This window comes from Antennarius striatus, chromosome 8, assembly GCF_040054535.1.
Source record: "Antennarius striatus isolate MH-2024 chromosome 8, ASM4005453v1, whole genome shotgun sequence".
NCBI classification, from domain to species: Eukaryota; Metazoa; Chordata; class Actinopteri; order Lophiiformes; family Antennariidae; genus Antennarius; species Antennarius striatus.
Window position 1 is genome coordinate 22,263,013 of NC_090783.1, and position 18,553 is coordinate 22,281,565.

The 18,553-nt window shown below is 39.6% G+C and overlaps 2 protein-coding genes and 1 non-coding gene across 9 annotated transcripts in view; 2 read left to right on the plus strand and 1 right to left on the minus strand.

The window, feature by feature from the left end:
- Positions 1–843: 843 nt before the first annotated feature.
- On the plus strand, positions 844–916 carry trnar-ccg (transfer RNA arginine (anticodon CCG)). The gene has a single exon. It is a non-coding gene; the product is annotated as a tRNA-Arg (tRNA).
- Positions 917–1,990: 1,074 nt separating this feature from the next.
- On the plus strand, positions 1,991–7,506 carry LOC137600324 (UPF0450 protein C17orf58 homolog). Of its 2 annotated transcripts, XM_068321883.1 has the most exons (6): positions 1,991–2,085; positions 3,085–3,732; positions 4,604–4,690; positions 5,303–5,494; positions 5,808–5,987; positions 6,790–7,506. In XM_068321883.1, coding segments are annotated over exons 1-6 (1,182 nt in total). In that variant the 5' UTR covers positions 1,991–2,012; the 3' UTR covers positions 6,792–7,506. The 2 variants fall into 2 exon arrangements, with proteins under 2 accessions (XP_068177984.1, XP_068177983.1); XM_068321882.1 differs by lacking the exon at positions 6,790–7,506 and having other exon boundaries at positions 5,808–6,387.
- An 870-nt stretch (positions 7,507–8,376) lies between these two features.
- The window catches only part of LOC137599646 (nucleosome-remodeling factor subunit BPTF-like), a 37,905-nt gene continuing 27,728 nt past the window's right edge, over positions 8,377–18,553 (minus strand). For 5 of the 6 annotated variants that reach the window (XM_068320613.1, XM_068320611.1, XM_068320610.1 and 2 more), the window contains 7 exons: positions 16,446–16,671; positions 16,024–16,361; positions 15,477–15,650; positions 14,967–15,159; positions 14,294–14,378; positions 12,822–13,008; positions 8,377–10,543 (listed from right to left, as the gene is read on the minus strand). In XM_068320613.1, coding sequence (XP_068176714.1) covers positions 10,507–10,543; positions 12,822–13,008; positions 14,294–14,378; positions 14,967–15,159; positions 15,477–15,650; positions 16,024–16,361; positions 16,446–16,671 — 1,240 coding nt within the window. In that variant the 3' untranslated portion in view covers positions 8,377–10,506. Of the gene's footprint in view, positions 10,544–11,423; positions 11,537–12,821; positions 13,009–14,293; positions 14,379–14,966; positions 15,160–15,476; positions 15,651–16,023; positions 16,362–16,445; positions 16,672–18,553 lie in introns of all 6 variants that reach the window. The other variant, XR_011036839.1, reaches the window with a different exon arrangement.

Consider the following 18,553-nt stretch of genomic DNA (forward strand, 5'->3'; position numbering starts at 1 on the left):
ATAGTTTCTTGAATGGTTCCTTCATTCAAGGACTGACTTGGCAAAAAAAAAAAAAAAAAAGTCAAGTAATGGATGAAAATGTTTAAAAAAAAAGTATTTATTTAGCAACGTTTATTAAAATAATAATAATAATAATAATAATAATAATAATAATAATAATAATAATAATAATAATAATAATAATAATAATGGATTAGATTTATATAGCGCTTTCTTGTCTGGACACTCAAAGTCGCTTACATTGGATCCATTATTCATTCACACCTCATTCATACTTGGTGGTGGTAAACCACGTACTTGGCCACAGCTAAAAAGTGGATTAAGATTTCTGCATCTCTTCCTTAAGCAAATCCATCAAAATACTGAATGTGTTCCTTCCTCCCAGCAAATTTCATGATTATCTATCAAATGTTTTTATTTGTAATCCCGGTCAAAGCTGGTAAAATAATTAAAATAACCGCCTGAGTCGTTAGCAGTTCTATAAAATCCAATCATCTTTCATTGTTTCTGACGCCCTACACTGATTTGTGCGCTTTTGCTCTGGAAGGAGCGAAGTGGACGCAATTAATAACTTAATACTTCTTCAGTTTTATGTATTAAAACTGCATACTGTCGTAAACGGGTGTAATTCAGTCGCACAGATATAACCTATCGAGAGATAACAAATTCAGGTTAAATTGAAACGGCTAAAGGGACGCAGAAGGCTAAGTCTTTATCTAAATAAATGAGTCAACCGGGCGGTAGCAAACTACAGATGCTTATTGAAATAATAGACTCCCACACACGATCCTCACCGCGGTTTGTTGATTTATATATAGTATTTTCCTCGCTACACTGTGTATTGACCCAGTGGCCTAATGGATAAGGCATCAGCCTCCGGAGCTGGGGATTGTGGGTTCGAGTCCCATCTGGGTCGCATTTAGCCAACTTTTCAGTAAATGAACAGTAGGCCGTAAATGTGGTGCTTTACTACGGAGGTCGAAAATTTCTTACTGGCCACCCCTGAAAACAGTGGGTAACCCCGTCTTCGCACACTTACATTATTGAAAAAAGCGAAGCTACACTCTCATAGCTTTCTGTACAATTCCGGATTGATTTTCATTTTTTAGTGTTTGTTTTTAATCTTTTGAATGGAGATTCTCCTTCTTAACAAGTAAATTGAATCAATTTATAAATACAAATCGATCTGACTTGGTTATTATGAGAGAAATAATAAAAACACAAAATGGAAAGAGCAAAAATGGAAATGAAAAATTCGGCCATTTAGAAAGAGACAGTTGTGCGGACAGTTTTAACCTTCAAATAATATTTGTATCTGGACATCAGACCCTGCGTGTTTCCAGGATCATTTTAATTAAGTGTCTCAGTGATTATCTGAAGATAAAATGGAAATTATATTAACCATTAATTATCAATATGCATTACAGCACACATGATGTCATAAACGAGTATAAAAGCTACACCGACCCAATACGAACTTAACTGAACAACTTCTATGAACTAAAATGATCATAATTTACACGAAATTAAAAATATATTACAATAAATCAGTGGCGATTGACTCACAGCGATTGAATCATCTTCCCATTATGACCACCAGGGGGCAGACAAGGATAATTGTGAGAAAAAAAATTAGAACTGTACTGTAATCTGATTCTGTGGACAAATTGCTTTTTAAGGTATCTTGTACATCAGAATAATTCAATTTAAAGCTCCCTGAGAATAAAAGTCAAGCAATAAGCAAACAGCAGTACAGAATATTTTGAATAATATATAAATGTAGTTCTAAAATTTGACAAAGTAAACAAGAGAAAACAACATGAAGCAATTCAACAACAAAATTCAATTCAACTTTTATTTTACAACCTATTTATGAATGAAAGCACTGTTTATTTCTGTTTTAGGGACATCCCACCAACTCATATTCCACCCCATCCCATTTTCGACCGCCCCATATAAAAATACCAGGAATCCCAGCCCTGCAGCAGACTGTAACGTGTTTCCACAACAGGATGACAAGGATTACTCTGTTTCTCTTGTTCCTCATTCTTCCTCATTACAGGACACAGGAGCATGCTGGTAATGGTGAGTGTAAACATTTTATCTATCTTTGAAAAAGAATTTGTAATTTTGATTATTTTAGTATGTTGGAGAATAAAGCTCATGGCATGCTACTTGTTAAAATCAGGCCTACTAATAGACATAATTGTTATCTGTTGTGGTTCATTTGCTTTCTAGCTTCAGAAGTTATTTACATTTGTTCCCACCAATATAATATTCATGCAAGTCATTCTATATGCAAACATTTTTGAAAAGATTAAAGGACATTCTTAACATTTTAGACAAATCTAACATAGTATGCCATGCTAAATAAGCATAATTCTGTAGAATGAAATGCCGTGTTCTGATTATCGTGTACTTTATCAATTAAAACAGAGAAATATCCGAAGCTGTAAAATATTCTAAAGGAACAATGCAAACATTATGTGCATCATGAAGTTTCTTTGTCCACAAAACAAAATGGTGCTGCGGCATTGTCTTAAAAAATTTAAGAACGACATGGGCCTGTTTTAAAATGTGGAGGGCAGATTAAAAAATATTTAAAAAGATGTAAAAAAAATTTGAAAATGCAATTTTATGCAGTGTTCTTTTTGTGTGTGATATACAGCTATCTAGGAAACACAGAGTCATAGCAAAACTGTCAAGCATTAATGTACATTAATACTTGACCGTAAACCTTATGGTCCTCTGCAGGTGAGCACATTGATGCTTTTAGCTTTATGGCTAAAGATCTCATCTTGAAAGTGTGTAACATTACTTCAAATTCATTAAGGATCTTGGGACTTCTAGAGCAAGTCTCCTTTTTTTCAGTTATTTGGGGAAAATGCTGTCAATGTCACTTTGCTGTGAAGCAATAGGAATGTTTTTGAATCAACTGTTTAAGTTGGCCCACAAGGAGCATTCACCATCATGTAAACCTGTGAAATCCATTGCTTTAGGGACAAGGATGTTGATCATGTACTGTACTTATGAAAATAAGGAAATGTCTTCATTGAAGTATTCCTTTCGTTTGTGTCAACCCAGAGCTGTACACTCTGATAGAAAAGGGTCAGAGCAGCTTTCAGGATCCAGCTCTGAGCAACCAAAGTCGTCTGGTGGTCAAAGAGTCCTCCCTCCCCATTAACGAGCTGCTGGAGAAGAGCAGCAGAACTAGTGAATCCAAATTCATCCTCCATCCTCTCCCCTCTGCTGTATGGCCAAAGCACAGTGACCTGGTTCCAATCCCACGCCACCATAACACCCACAACAAGAGCAAAAAAGCCATCAAGAGCGATCGTCTGGTGGAGCACAACAGTGAAAAAAACAGACAAGTCATTGGTTTGATTCCAAAAACCCAAGTGACAGGAGCGACAGCATCGGCTCACCACAACCGAACTGTGCAGAAAACCAGTCAGGACAGCCAGTCCAATGCCAGCCCAGTGCTGAGTGAACCAGAAGGCCATCCCAACTCCAGACCCAGGGGTCCACCCAACGCTCAGCCGAACCAGCCAGCTCCCTCCCCACGCCGAGATGTCACAAACCGACGGCTGGATCCAGAAGAGAACCGACCAGGGAAGTCCAGTCTCTACCAGTCAGGAATCGGCTCAGGGAGCCGGAACAACAGCGGCCCTCCCATCATCTTCAACCGACGGTCCTCCAGCCTGCTTTACCAGTTTGACATCCTGAGGCGAGGTATGATTTGTTGAATATTTATCCAGAGTTGTCCACATATTCATCTTTAAACGTGTTGAGTTTGAGGTTTTGAATTGTACCACCCTTTTAACTCCCTTTTGGTATTATGTATTTCAAGAGAAATTATGTAAGACGTAAGCCATCTGGGAAAACCTTTGATTCTAATTTATTTCAGTAATTATGATATGACAAATCTAACTTTTTTTGTGTGTAAATCAACTCTTTTTATATAAAATGTCTTTCCTAGTTAATTAAAAGTCTAGGTTTATTAAGATTTGTTGTTAGAAAATGGCCAAAGAAGATTTTACTGCAGTCCTGATAAAAATGCCCTTAAAAGAAAGGAAGATGGAATTTGTAAAAGATCTGTTGTTATTCTGGTGCTTTACGTATCAGAGATAGTTAAAATGTAACTCCAGCAAACCATCCCTCATTTTTCTCCTGTGTAATTAAGTCAGAAAAAAAATATACAAAAAAGACATATATTTGTTTTTTCTTTCTGAGGAAATACATCATTCAACCAGGAATGGTTTTCAACCTTTCGTGGGGCATTAACATTCCCTCTTCCTTAAGTAGTAGTGTCAGCATCTCCGTTTAGTGTTCAGCATTTTTTACAGCAATGGACTGCAAGAAGACTTATCCAAAACAAGGACAAAGTTCTGACATTTAAATTATGAAGGAATTCCTTGCACAAATGCGAAAACATCATGCATACACCGTCCTCCAGTCCCAGGCAGAGGAATGTGAAGCCTGGGTGTCGTAATGACAACCTTGTCATTTTCTAATAACCCTGGAATGAGGGTCTGGCTCCACAGAGGGCATGTCAGACAGCCGTTTTCTCCACCATCATGAAATCTGTTGGTGTTCTCTGCAGAGTCTGACTTCACTCATGATGCCTTCTGCTTGAGCGAGTGCAGGAAGGAGAAGGAGGAGAGAGAATACTACTGCTACAGTGAGTTTGGTAAGTACCCACTGAGAGGAAAAGAAGCAAACACACACACATGCGCACATATAATTTTTTTTACTCAATTTTCTTTGATCACACTAATTAAACTGATGCTACATGCACAATACAATAAATTAACCAAAACTGAAAGATAAAATGCCTTACCAGTCACAATAAATAACAGCTTTTACATGTGTGTATTTATCTAATGAAAAAAAAAAGCCTTTTGAAGAAGAATACATTCAAAATACACATCAAAACGTTACGTCATGCTAATGTCTCATCTCCCACTGGGATAGAATATCAAGAATAATGGGGAAGGGTTGATATTTACCACTTGTGGACACAAAGTAAAATGCAGAACATAAAGACTGAGCTGGCATAGTAATGCTGATTTTAAACATATTTATATTGTGAGTTAATGATTCACTCTGTTTACAGCCAAGGCAGAATTTATTTTTATGATTATAAACCACAATTTAATTGAGGAGTTCTCCAACTTTGAATATATATTGGGATTTTTTAAAAATTATAATTAAACTAAATTAAATTAAATTCACTGTCTCACTGTCCTCATTGACATTCCAGTGGTTCATCATGTATTTTTTTTAAATTTTCCTTTAATAGCCGTCAATGGGATCGTTCACGACATAGACGTGCTGCGTAAAGGAATACGCCTCATCACCCTCATGGTGAGCAGCGACGGCTTCTACAAGATGAGTCGTCTCTATGTCAGCCCAGACAGCTTTTTCTTCAAGGTCCGTCTCCTGGTTCTGGACACCTTCAGGTGCAGCAAGCCCTGCCCCGACATCAAGCTTGGTGAGTGTTGTGGAATCCCTCAAAAGCCTTATAAAAGGATGGGAAAATCTCTTTAACGTCAGACGGAAACTATAGATTGTGAAGGTGCATCTAATGATAATCATTCAGTTTTATCAATCAGGGATTTATTAAATGGTACAATTTAAAACCTCTCATGACTGACATGATCAGATTTGAGAGAGTTGGAATGTTGGAATGAACTGAATAAACATTTTTATATCAATGTGCCTTTTTTTTTTAAATTATTCACTTTCCCTGAATTCAGCCAACAAAACAAGAACTCTTTCTTTCATTTCCCCACACATTTCCTCAGGTTCCAGATACATAATAATGGGCCACATCTACCATCGGAGGCGCCACCTTCCCAGCGACCTCCTGAACCTCCTGGGGGGTAAACTCAAGCCTGGAGATGGTCTCCTGCGGAGCAACAACTACATCAAGAGGTTCAACAAACGGAGGCACCAGAAAGCCCTGGAGGCCACCCGCTCCAAATGTAGGTGAAGCAAAAGATAAGACTATCGCCCCCTGCTGCAGGGGAAGAGACATTGCAGCTAAATCATAATCAGCCCCTCATTATTGTGCAAGATGGGAGATATTTTGTGGAGAGCATGTATTTATTGTATTCTTTTGTACTGCTGTGATGTATCATCATCCTGGTTCATTTGTTCTTGAAGTATCAGTAAAACTCCTGAAAGTCTGGCATGTGCTCTCTTTGATAGAAAGCACAAGCAGCTTCAATGAAATGGATGTTACATGATAAGTTTGAAATGTCTGGGGAATTCAGAAAGGTTTTCCACTCGACTGTTTTTATTTTCTCGAGATAGCAACACTATTCAAGCTTCCTCACTCATTCATGGCTGGTTCATGAGTCCCAAAAGTGAAAGAGAAACAAATGTCTCATATGAAGCGTGGATCTGTCGATTTTGCGTAAAGGATGTTAATACTACTCTTGTTTTTTTTGCGTTGAAAAACAAAATACTGCGGTTTTTCCTGGTGAGCAGGAAATGCACCATTCCTGTTAGTAAAGGCAGCAAAATAATTTTAAAAAAAGTATTTCTACCATAGACAGATGCAGCCTCTATATTTTCACTATATTCCACAGACATAAGAACACAAAATCAAAATTATAAATTTTTGGAAATGTATAAAGTTTGGACCTCACTATAGAAGGGCATGATTTGAATTGACTGACTGAGGTCTAAATTGATCAATAGAATTGCACTGAAGGGTTGCTCTGCTTTGTAATACCCAATCCATGGATTTTCTCACTGCGGTTTTTTTTTACTGGTGAGCAGGAAATTCACCATTCCTGTTAGCAAAGGCAGCAAATGAAGAGTTCTGAAAAAGCAACAAGAAACCGCAATGGAGGAAGACGAGGAGGAGGAGGAGGAGGAGGAGGAGGAGGAGGAGAGGGGGTGGCAAAGGGGAGCAAGAGCACAGGACCAGTGCTTGTCATGAGAGCGGCTTATTTTTCTTAACTTTAATTATGTGTCCACCATGAAATATTTGCCTGAGTAGGCTGGGGGGCATCAAATGAGGGCCTTGCTAAATGGGATGGTGGGGTGTTGTTGTTGTTGTTGGGACTAAGCCATGAATCTATTCAAAAGAATCCAGTCCTTTTCGCACCTGGACACATGACTTGTAAATATGCCTGATGTCAGATGTTCTGTTGGTAACGCCAAGAAGAAGAAGAGTATTTCAAGCATTTAGGCTTGATCAAAGAATGAAGGAAGAGGGGGGGAAAGGTGGAGGAAAAATGAAGTGGGTTATATAAAACAGACAAGGAGGGGACTGAACAGTTGTAAATTGTTGGATATGTCTTTTCTAAAGGGATCACTTTTGATTTTGAACAAAATACCCCTGGCTCGGTTTTTAGTACGACTTTGTGCTCATGCTTTTTATATGAGGGAAAAAGAATCGCACTGAATGCTTGCATTATTGCTTCACTACACATGAACCCAATAAAGATGTGTATTTGTTTTGTACTCAACAACCCTGTGAGGAGTTTATTTGTCTTTCAAACCAACCCTTTTTTTGCTCATGCAATCACAAAAACATCAAGCCACTAAATGAAACAGGGGACCTCATTATTATTCCCAGTTTAGTGCATGAGAAGGAGCCCCTCAAGTAAGACACTCTAATTAGAGCTTAACAACCACTGTCTCTGTCTGGCTTCTGGTGGGGAGAGGGACTGATTTGGGAACTTGGACGGTGATGCAGGCTGGGTTAAGCACCCCCCCCACCACCACCACCACCACCCCATCCTTCTGTCAGCTGGGCCGGTCAGTTCCCATGGTTGAGGAAGCCACTATCTGGGATCAGCGCTGGGGGGAACAGATGTAAGAAGGCAGGAAACAGGAGCCAGCTCCACATGTTGGATTCTACCGCAGCAGGAGGACATTCCTCACTGCAGAGGATGTGAAGGAGGAGGAGGGGGGGGGGGGGAAGCATAGAGGAAGTGGGGAATATATCTTGCCAATTGTATGATTGCCTCAAGAAATGAGGGATGGGTGGGTGGGTGGGTGGGGGTGAGATAGAGGCAAGGATGGTGGATTCAAACCGCTTGGGCTTTGTTATCTGAGGTGCTTTCAGCATTCATGCAAACCTGGATTGGTTCAGGTTGGACTTGTCCGTCTCTTATCAACAGTTATGCACCATTGCTTGGGATGAAAATCTTTTTTCTTCTCAACTCCCTGTGCCATGCAAAAGGTTATTTATCCTCAAAGTATTTCTGGAACCGTACAACTTTTGAGTCATCCTGGTAATAACTAAAGAGGAAGAGGATCCGTTTTAAAATGTCACAAAAACACGACACCAAATTTGTCTAATTTACCTATTATGCAGAATTTTTTTTTTAAAAGAATACAACTGGGAGAAGCTGGTGTCAAAAAACATTACTTTAATAACTAGAATGAAATGTTCTATCAAGTACAAAAGAGAATCTCTTCAGAATTGCCGCAATCTGTCAAAAACATAGAGTACTTTTTATATGCATTTGTTTCTTCAATGTTACTCAAAAAACTGCAAACTGCTTGTTGATATGAATAAATAATACAAAGAAATGCAATGTCAATATAGAAGTTATGCTGAACTGGTCGGTTTTATACAAAAAAAAGAACTTTTTACAAGAGTTACCTGTGTCACTCTACCCACCCCAAAAAAGTTTATGCTCACAATATGCAGCACTTTTAATATTAAGGGCAAATTCACCTAAATGTAGAGTTCACTTTAATTAAAGAGAAAAAAAATAGACAGTTAAATATACAGGCAGGCTTAGCTGCTGGTTTAAAGAGTGAAAAATAAAGGTTTCTACTGCTCTAAAAATCTTTCATCTCTACACATCTGAACAGCAATAATTTACAACGGATATTACAATCAGATTGAGACACATAATCTTTAGATTACAAAGAGACAAACATTTGTGTAAAAGACAAAAGAGGACAGAAGCTACGTCATCTCTCAACTTTGCCTTTATGGCGACAACAGAAAACAAAAAAAAAAAACACCTGGAAGCTGAAACACCTGCTTAAACTGTTTTCAACAATTTAAACACACCAGCAACTGTGTTCTGTAACAACTCCCTTCTACAAAAACCAATACAGGTTACAAAAATGCTCCCAAACATGCTAAAAGTGTAGCTATAAATTTTCATACAAACTCCACTGTACAAAGAGTCCCTCCCCCCCGCCCCCCAGCCCCAAAAAGTTTACTCCTGGACATGCTACAGCAGTAACTGAGTTGATGCTGAGTGGAAAAAAAAGTTCATTATCTAATTACTTAACTGTGCTGAGGGTGAGCTGAGAGACACAGGTCAGGTAACCTGTGGATGTCTGTGAAATATGCTGGTAGAGTCGGAATATGAAGACAGAGATGCAGCAAGTGATAGAAAAAAAAGTGTGTGTGGACGGTGCTACGGGTTAGTTAAGCCTCGGGCGAGTTTCACTCTCCCTAAATGGTTTCTTTGCTTCAATTTTTTTCTCCTTAATCATTTGTCCTTCAAAGTTTAAAAGGTCCACAGAGATAGTTTCTTTATAACAACAAAAATTATTTTTTTTAAAATATCAAGAGGAGTGGCAGGATATGGTGGGAGGGATGGCCTGTCTGGGGTGTTTCCCTTTGGAAATAAACAACAATGAAATGTAAAACATCACAGACACAATGATCCCCTGAATAGTCAGAACAAGAGCAGTCTACACCCATGTGTGTGTGTGTGTGTGTGTGTGTGTGTGTGTGTGGTGATGTTGATACAACAGATTAAGTTCAAATCCTGACTTCAGCAATCTAACTTCTACTAAAAAAAATATCGTGAGTCAGTGTTAATAAGCTGCTGTGAATCGGGAATGTTCTCATTCGATGTTCCACCAGGGTAGGATTCGAGAGGCTGGTTTATGCTTCAAGCAGGAGCCGTAACATGTGAGGGGAGGTCGAATGAAATTCATCAAAACAAGTTCATGCATCGGTGAAAGGTTTGGAACATGAACGGTGATGCTGTGTTTCACACGGCGCTGTGATGAGGCGTCCAGATTCTAGAGCACCAAACAGAAAGGATATTAAGAGTGATCTCTAAGGTGCACGGATGTGAACTGGGCAGTTCATGTTGGACCTCATGAGGTAAGGACTTAAATGGGGGTGGTTGTGTTGTGCTGCACATCTGGGTGGGAAAACTCTTAAGCTGACACTTATGCAAATAAAGGTAAACAAAAAAATCGCCATCAGCCACAGAATGAACACGACTCTTTAAGAGCCGGCCGCTGCCGTGAGATCAGACCGCCACTGAACATCCAGCCAGCCAAACTTTAAGAACTTCTGCTTTTCCCCCCATCTGGATCTTTCTTCTCAGGAATGGGAAGCACTGATAGGAGCTGCTGGTGTCCGCGGCCACCCCCTGTCCTCAGTCTGAAGGTGTGGGACTTCTCTGCCATTATGTCCCAAAAGACACTTTGGGGAGGGTGCTGGAGGACGGGCGAGCTGAGCCTGACTTAAGGTCTGTGTTGAATTTAGGAGGGAGGGAGCTAACAGGCTGCTGATTGTAGTTTGTTGTTATGAGACCTACAGAGATGGGCAAAGAGAGGAGGAAGAAAACAGTTGGAAAACTTCTTGGTATTTCCTTTTTTTTTATTAAAAGCTTTACAAAATGACAAAATATGCACTAAGAAAAAAAAATACAAACCCCCCCCCTTCCCAAAAAACAACAACACAAGAACATATATTGGATGCCAGTGGGTCAGACACTTTGATGGAGTTCCAGCAGCCATGTTGGTGACATGTATCATGTGATGTTGGCCCAACAGTGTATGTACAAGGAATAGTTTTTTTTAACTAGACAAGCTTACCATATTTAGAACAGGAAAGCTAAACTACACTGTTTCCCAGTTTAACTTTACATTATTTCTACATTATTTCCTTTGGAACATAAAAATAGTCCTTCACAAAAAGATATAATATACACATGAAATTACATTATACATAGGTAGGCTACAGCCAGCAAAAGAAAAAACGAATAAACGCGGAGGGTCTCTTAAAAATACTCAGATAAGAAATGAGGTAAAAAATGTTCTGCTTCTGCAAGTTATGACCTAGATGATAAAAATTCTGTCAAATTAAAATATGTTATCTGTATGTGAAACTTAAGTCAGTTTTTACAATCAAAAATCTAGATTTTTTTTTTCTCCCCAAAAGATGAACCTCAAGGAGAATGACAGACTTCATATTTTATTTTTACATCCGACTGAAACGTAAAGAAAATATTTCCTCATCTGTTTCAAAAAAGGCTAAGAAAATACATTTTTTTTCTTTGAATGCTTTGTACGACCAACATGGCTGCCAATATTGGACAGTAAAAAACGTTTTTCTTCTTCCTTTGCTTCCGAAATAATAATAATAATTAAAAAAAAAAAAGATCCCACCCTTAATATATGCTCTTTCTTACAATGGTTTTAATGCTGTTTTAAACGAGGAAAAACAGCAACATCCTGGATAGCAAATTATTTTTCTGTTTGTTTTTTAGAGTGACCCCGGCACCCAGGAGTTTGACATCACAATCTGTAAGAGAGAGAGAGAACGAACGGGTGTAAATACACACGGGTGAAGCACAATGCTGTTTTAGGCACACAAAGCTTTGATGCAAACCACAAGACTTACAAACACCAGACCTAAAACACTGATAGAAGCTTGTGTGTACTGATGTGAGATGATGCAGAGATCTTGTTCATCAGTTAAACTTTGCTGTGATATCTTTAAACTGTTTAGCATACATTATAACCAAATCAAAGCACAGCCGAATCCATATAAAATATGGTGACTTGTGTATGTTAACATAACTGTCCTGGGACGGAGCATCTTCCAAAAAAAGTGAGGGCACAAAAGCAGATACCAGACTATTTCTAGTTTATTTTGTGCACGAGGAGCGATTGTGCAGAAATAGCTGTGCAGTAATTACAGCCTAGGCAGGGACAGAGTGGATGCCGAAGCATTTAATTTTGAGGCTACAGTGAAGATTTCATCTTAAAAAAAATTTGATCTGGTTGCAGATCAATTTGGTATCTCTGGGCTTTTTTTTTTTTTTTTTACAAGCTGTACCGAGTAATTTCAACTTTTTTTCCTCCAGCTCTTTTTGGTTTATTCTTTTCCAGAGTTTTTTATTTTTGGGTGAACAGCTATTTTAGCCAGAAGATAACAAATCTTTAAGTCCAGCAAGTTTTAACTGAATCAAACGAGTAGCCAAGCATATTCAGCCCAGATAGAAGATGAGTAAAATGTTTGGTTTGGAATGTACTTTAATGAATGCTAAAAGCTGAAATCAGAACTGAGAGAAAAAAGATAGAAGCCCATGCACTGAAATGGACAGATGAAGATATCACTAACATTCAAATATGCAGGATCGAGTTTGTGACTGAAAGCTCAAAAATCAGTGCAGTAAAAGGAAGACATGCATCCCTTGAAACGTCCAATCGCTGACAGAATATAATCCACCAGTCTCAAAAAATGTTGACTCGCGCGTTGCATCTGCGGAGATCTGTTGCTGACTCGTCTCAGGGAAAACTGAGCATTCAGTCATAACCCACAAAGAAATTTTTAAAAAAGAAAACAATTTCAATGTGAAGAGAAAGTGGTAATACGGGAAAAACAAAAATGGAAGAGAAAATAACAGTATTGTATGTTTTTTTTTTTTTTTTTGCAGATGTCTGTCATGCTTCCAAGGATGTCAGAGGTCAGAGTCACAGTTTGGTCTCGCACCAATTTAGTCTTTTTGTTAACGTTCACTCTCTCCCCTCGTCTGAAGGTGACTTGTTACTATTTTTTCCTCCGTGATTGCCCCCTATCTTACCTGCTGGCTTTGAAACCTTTGAGTTTCTGGACAAAGAAGGTCTCCAGAACCTCAGCACACTGGTAGAAGGGCGAGTCGCTCGGGTTGTAATAGCGGCAGTTGTCGAAGATTTTGGTCATGTCCGCTACAAACTCAGTCAGCTTGATGTACTCACGCTTCTGTAACCTCTCCTCCATGGTGGAAAGGTCTAAACAAAAGAAAATTGAAAAAAAAAAAAAATTTTGATTAATGATTGCATGTGCAGGAAACCTTACAAACGGAATCACTAATCCAGAGATTAGAGACATTTAGCCTTACTGATGGGTTTGTTTGCATAAATCAACATTTCTGCTTCACAATAACTACGTCTCATGAGACACGTGTTTGATAGACATCAAGATATATTTTCTTGGTAGCAGAATCCATCGCTTAACACGAGACGGCAAAAAATTTAAAACCTCTGGCAAGTTCAACCTTGATCTTTGCCATTCCAGATCATACCATCTTCATCCGAGTGTCAAATAAGTGCTTCCAAAGCTAGTTCTCCTATTAAAAGTGTTATTAATCTGTAAAATCAAGCACAAAACTGACAAAAACAAGATTTTGCAACAGTCATGGTTCAGTATAAACCGCTTTTGCCAGCAGTTTGCTCTACACGGCGTCCTCGGGGCTACACTTTAAACAAACATATCCGACTCTTAACCTCCGTAAACCCCACACCCAGCTGGCCAGGGGCTTACAAACCTCATGATCAAAAAAAAATCAAAGACCTCCTTCTTCCCCATCATCAGTTTTCATCTAAAAACCCTTCAGAAACTACCAACGGCTGTAGCTCAAGCAGCCAAATACACCTTTTTTTTTAATGTCTTTGAAAACCAATAAGGGCCTTTTTCTTGCATAAGGGAGATGGGAGGATGAGAGTTTCCAGGACCAGGCCAACAGGAACTATGTGTGGGACCGGTCCCTTTACACAGGGAGTCCAGCAGACCTGGAGCAGCTCATTAACGGTTTGTTTGTGTGGAAGTTCAAAAGGGTCCTGTTGACGTAAGTCACCATGTACACGGCTGGTTTGATCTGGGTTGGAGGCCTTCCTTCCCTGTTGGCCTTCTGGTGGCTAAGTTTAAAGGTTTAAGTTATAGAGACCTGGTTTAGCAAAGATCTGCACCTACATATTTACATATGAAGTTATGAAATGCAAACAGCACTCCTGAAGCAATCTTCCAAACAGAGATCCCAGCGCTGACATCACTTTCAATTCACTCCACATCAACACAAGTCAATTATTTTCTCGAAATTAAGACCTATAATGGCAGAAATGTACCCTAATTGTTTCTGCTTCCAGGAAAATATTGCAGGCAGTGCCATAAATATTTTCTGCATCAGTGATGGATTTTCTCTTTTGCCCCTGAGGCCTCGGTGTCATAACTTGAATAATAAGATCAGACATTTGATAGAAAAACTCGGTCTTTTTTTAATGCGTTTACTCCACTCACCCATTGGCTCTTTGATAACCCTGTAGTAGTCTGGAGCGTCATTCGTGTCCACGGGTTCCAGGAATGGCCACGCCATTTTATGCGCCTGTAGAGGAGTGAAGGGCCAAAGGGAGGAGGTAAAGAGAAAGACCAGACCCTTGAGAGAGCAGAAACTAATGAAGAACAACAAACAGCACCATGAAAATGACATTTTGGGAGCAGGTGGGTCAACACAGATGTTGCCTCTGATTTCGTCTTCGCCTCCACGCCTCTCATACGACGCAAACAGAGGAGAGAATTTTTAGAGTAGAGGGAAGAGGAAGAGAAAACAAAGAGAAACTGGAAAAAAAAAAAAAAACCGAGCCTAGGAAACTGTCCAAGAACACTTCTGGGGGGGCCAAAGTCCTCAGATGAGACGGATACCGTGGGCTTTTGTTTGCTACTCCTAAACTGTAATGGGCCAATGAGGAAATGCTTTCCACTTCATTTGAAAACAGCTATAATAGCGCTGCTATCAGAGACACTATTGAGTGTTTGTGTACCTGTGCAGTAAATATGCAGATTTAGTAGATACTACCCTTTCCAAATTGTTTCCACCCAGGTCTGTTTATTTGTAGAGAAATTCTGACTAGTGCATGTAGAATAAAAAAAGTGTAGCGGCAATGTTGTTTCTTTCTTTCGTTTGCCCTTTTACCTGTAAGGAACGTAGAGTTCTGCGCAGGCCCTCGTAGTCTTTGTCAGTGAGGGGCGTGAAAACCGTCATGGTGTCCTCCGTCGACTGACATTGTGGGCAAACGTATTCGTCAATGTGGTTCGCCTCACTCTGCAGGATCCCCACACAGCGGCCGTGGTACCAGTTCTGGCAGCGGTCACAGCCGATGTAGAACCTGTGAAGGCAAAAAAACCAAAAAAACCCCACCTTTACTCGTGATGCAGTTTCATTTACATTTTATTTCATTTACTTTATGACATCATGCAACTACTCAAGAGTCAAATTGTTTAAAAATATACAAAATAAATGACAAAAAAATGTGTAAAAAAACAATGTGTGTGTGTTTGCGTTTAGTAAATATTGTCGCATGGAGAAGATGCAAGGAAATTTTTGCCCGAGCTACAAATTATCATCTCGGTATATGACACAGGAACACACCCACCCACACACACCCACCCACACACACACACACACACTCGTGCAGCTCCTTACTGAGATTCGTCGTACGGCGTCTGACAGATGCAGTACAGCTCCTCTGTGCTTCCTTCCTGGCCCCGCTTACAGTCCACACAGATGTAGTCGTCCATCTTCTTGGCCTCCTTCTCTGTGATGCCCACACATTCTCCGTGATACCAGTTGGTACACAAGTCACATCCGATGTAGAACCTTTACAAAGAAAAATGATGCCATTGTAATTTTTTAAAAATTGTTTTCCACATAACTGACATTTAAATGTCAATAGTTGTGCTTCATCCTAACCAGTCCTGTCTTCAATGAAGAAAAGAAGGACTGGTCTGGAGGCTTTTTGACCTGTGTAGCTCAGTACCATAAACTCAATCATCATTTTTGAGCAATTGAAAAATACAACCTGATTAGTTGGTACTCTTTGGGGAGCAAGATCTAAAACTCATGAATTCCTACAAGATTTGATGGAAAGTTCTTCAAATGGGCCATCGTGTTTAAGCTTTTTTTGTTCTTATTGTGCCTCCCGTCCTTAACAGGTAATAAAATCTGAGTATTTGAGGGAGCATCATCATACTTGGACTCGTCGTAAGGCGTCTTGCAGATGCAGTAGAGCTTGGTGTCTTTCTTGCTCTCCTTGGTGCACGTCGATATCATCTTCTTCTTCTTGGACTTGGTCGACATTGCGGTCTCTCTCTCCTCCTCCCGTTTCCTTTTATGTGTTGAAGTGCCAGTGGCGGTGAGGTGGTGTTGAGAGGTGACGCCATGCATGTGTGCCGGTGTGTGTTGCTGCTGGTTGCGGGTGGTGGTGGCGGCGGCGGCGGCTGCGGCGGCGGCCTGGGCCGCCTGTTGGGCTGCGGTCTGAGCCCTCTCCTTCTCCCTCCTCATCCGCAACAAGTCCCTCTTCAGGTCCTCCTGATGGATGTTGGAAGAATCATTATGTGCCTCTTTGTTTTGATAATATTTAAGTTCTGCCTTTTTCTCCCCTCTCATTCATACCTGAGCCTCCAGCTGCAGCTCCTTGTCAAGAAGAGCCCGCTTCTTCAGGATCTCCATCTTGAGGCTCTCTTTATGTCGATACAGGAGCGAAGACAGCTTGCTGGCGTTCGCCAACCTCCTCTTCGCCTCCACAACCTCCTCTTTTTTCCTCCTTTTGGCTGCCTGCCTCTCATCTTTGTCTATCCTGTCCAGAATGAACTTCATCACCTGATTGCATACAATCATCCTGGGGGGACAGACAGGAGAAGGACAGACAAGAAGGGACTTCATTACAAATTGACATCCTGCAAAGCGACTGAGGATCGTACATGAATATTTTACTCCACAATGTATTTGCGCTCAGTCATCTGAACAAAGTAAAATCATTTACTCTCTTGTGTGGACACAGAAATCAAGAAATAAACCTACTGAAAACAATTATGCTCATTGAGATGACTTTTTTTTGGGAAAATTATTGTTATGGAGTTATGTAAGCTGTGTTATGATTAACTTTCTTTTTTGCTGTCCCTACAAATTTCACTTTCACTGCTTGGAAATGATGCAGGGGCAGGAGGTTGTAGCTTCTATAATAAAAAAAGACACGGGCAGGATATTTTCCACATGCCTTGGGCAAACTAACAAAAACAATCACACATAGCTTTCTTTTTTAAAAGAAAGATAGAAAGATTAGTTGTCATCCCTATGAGTTATTAATGGGTCATGTGTCATACACATGTTTGGTTGTTCCGTGTTTATTTGAATGAAGTTTATGTGTTTTAATAGAAGAGAGATATGATGAATGATGAATAGATCTACTACTGTAGACTGGGGAAAGCTCAAAGACAAACAAACAAACACACACATAAGGATTTACTGTCTTGCAAAGGTCCCACAATGTTTTTGATAATATAACTTGGCTAACAAAAAGAATGTGCAGGTCAGAAGCAATAAAAGAAGAAAAATGGAGTTGTAAAAATTCCCATAAACATTTTGTCAAAATTAAGCATCAGTATATCAAAAGAAGAAGATTTATGACTCAGTCTGTTCACTTGTGTTTGTTAACATTCACAACTGAGATTGAAATCTGTTCAGCAACAGAAAACTTGCGTTTAAATGCAGGTTTGTGTGAATAACACACAAAACACGTTCCATGGCTGCAGAGGTCAAAAACGGGCCAGGGGTCCCTAACGGGCAAATCCACCGACCGACACATCAATCCAGAGAGGAAAGTGGAAGAGACAGGACACACAAACACTCACAAGATGATGTCAGAGTTTATTACTAACTAAAACATGTTTAGAAGGAAAAGTGACAGAAAAGAATGACGTGAATAAATGGAAAAAAATAAATGTGTGGAGAGACAACAGACAGTGGATGCTGTAGTGATGTCACTAGTAGTCTGGGTTTGGTATTTCAGGTTTGTGTGAATGAGCAGTGTTGACACACAGTCTGTGGACATCAGCACATGGTTGTGAATATGATCCATCTGCAGCATATCAAACACCCAAGGACCAAGATTTTTGAAACATTCCACTCCTCTGACTTTCATCTTGTACATTTCTTAGTTGTAGTAGTATTGGGATTACAGAGAATAAGTGTATCTTCAATATAGAAAGTAGACAATCGTAATACTAAAGATACTTAATACTAAAAATACGAAAGAATGTTTGAGAAGTGAAAATAAAAACCAGCTGGTAGCAAGCACACCAGTATTCTGTTAATTTTTCTTCTATATAGATGTACAATGCCGGGCTTTTTATATAGAACTTTAAACTTTCTACATGTTAGCTTTGAAATTCCCCGTTATCAATAAATGTGTCTGTTTTTGTGGGATTTGCTTGCAAAGACATGTGAGTGCAAAGTACTGTACATGCATCTGGAACTGGTGACACACCCAGATTTCTTAAGCAGTGCAGGACCTCCCAACGTGGTGGTGAACCGACGCCAAACAGAGAGAGGAGTTCCTTACCATCAACACACGGACATATAGGAGGGGACTGGTTCATAGAAAAACTACTAACCTACAGCAAACGACCCTACACGTGATCTATTTGATGATATCTCCATTATCTGGGTTGCACAATGTTATTTCAAACGCGTGTTTATTCTGATTTGTGACAATATCACTC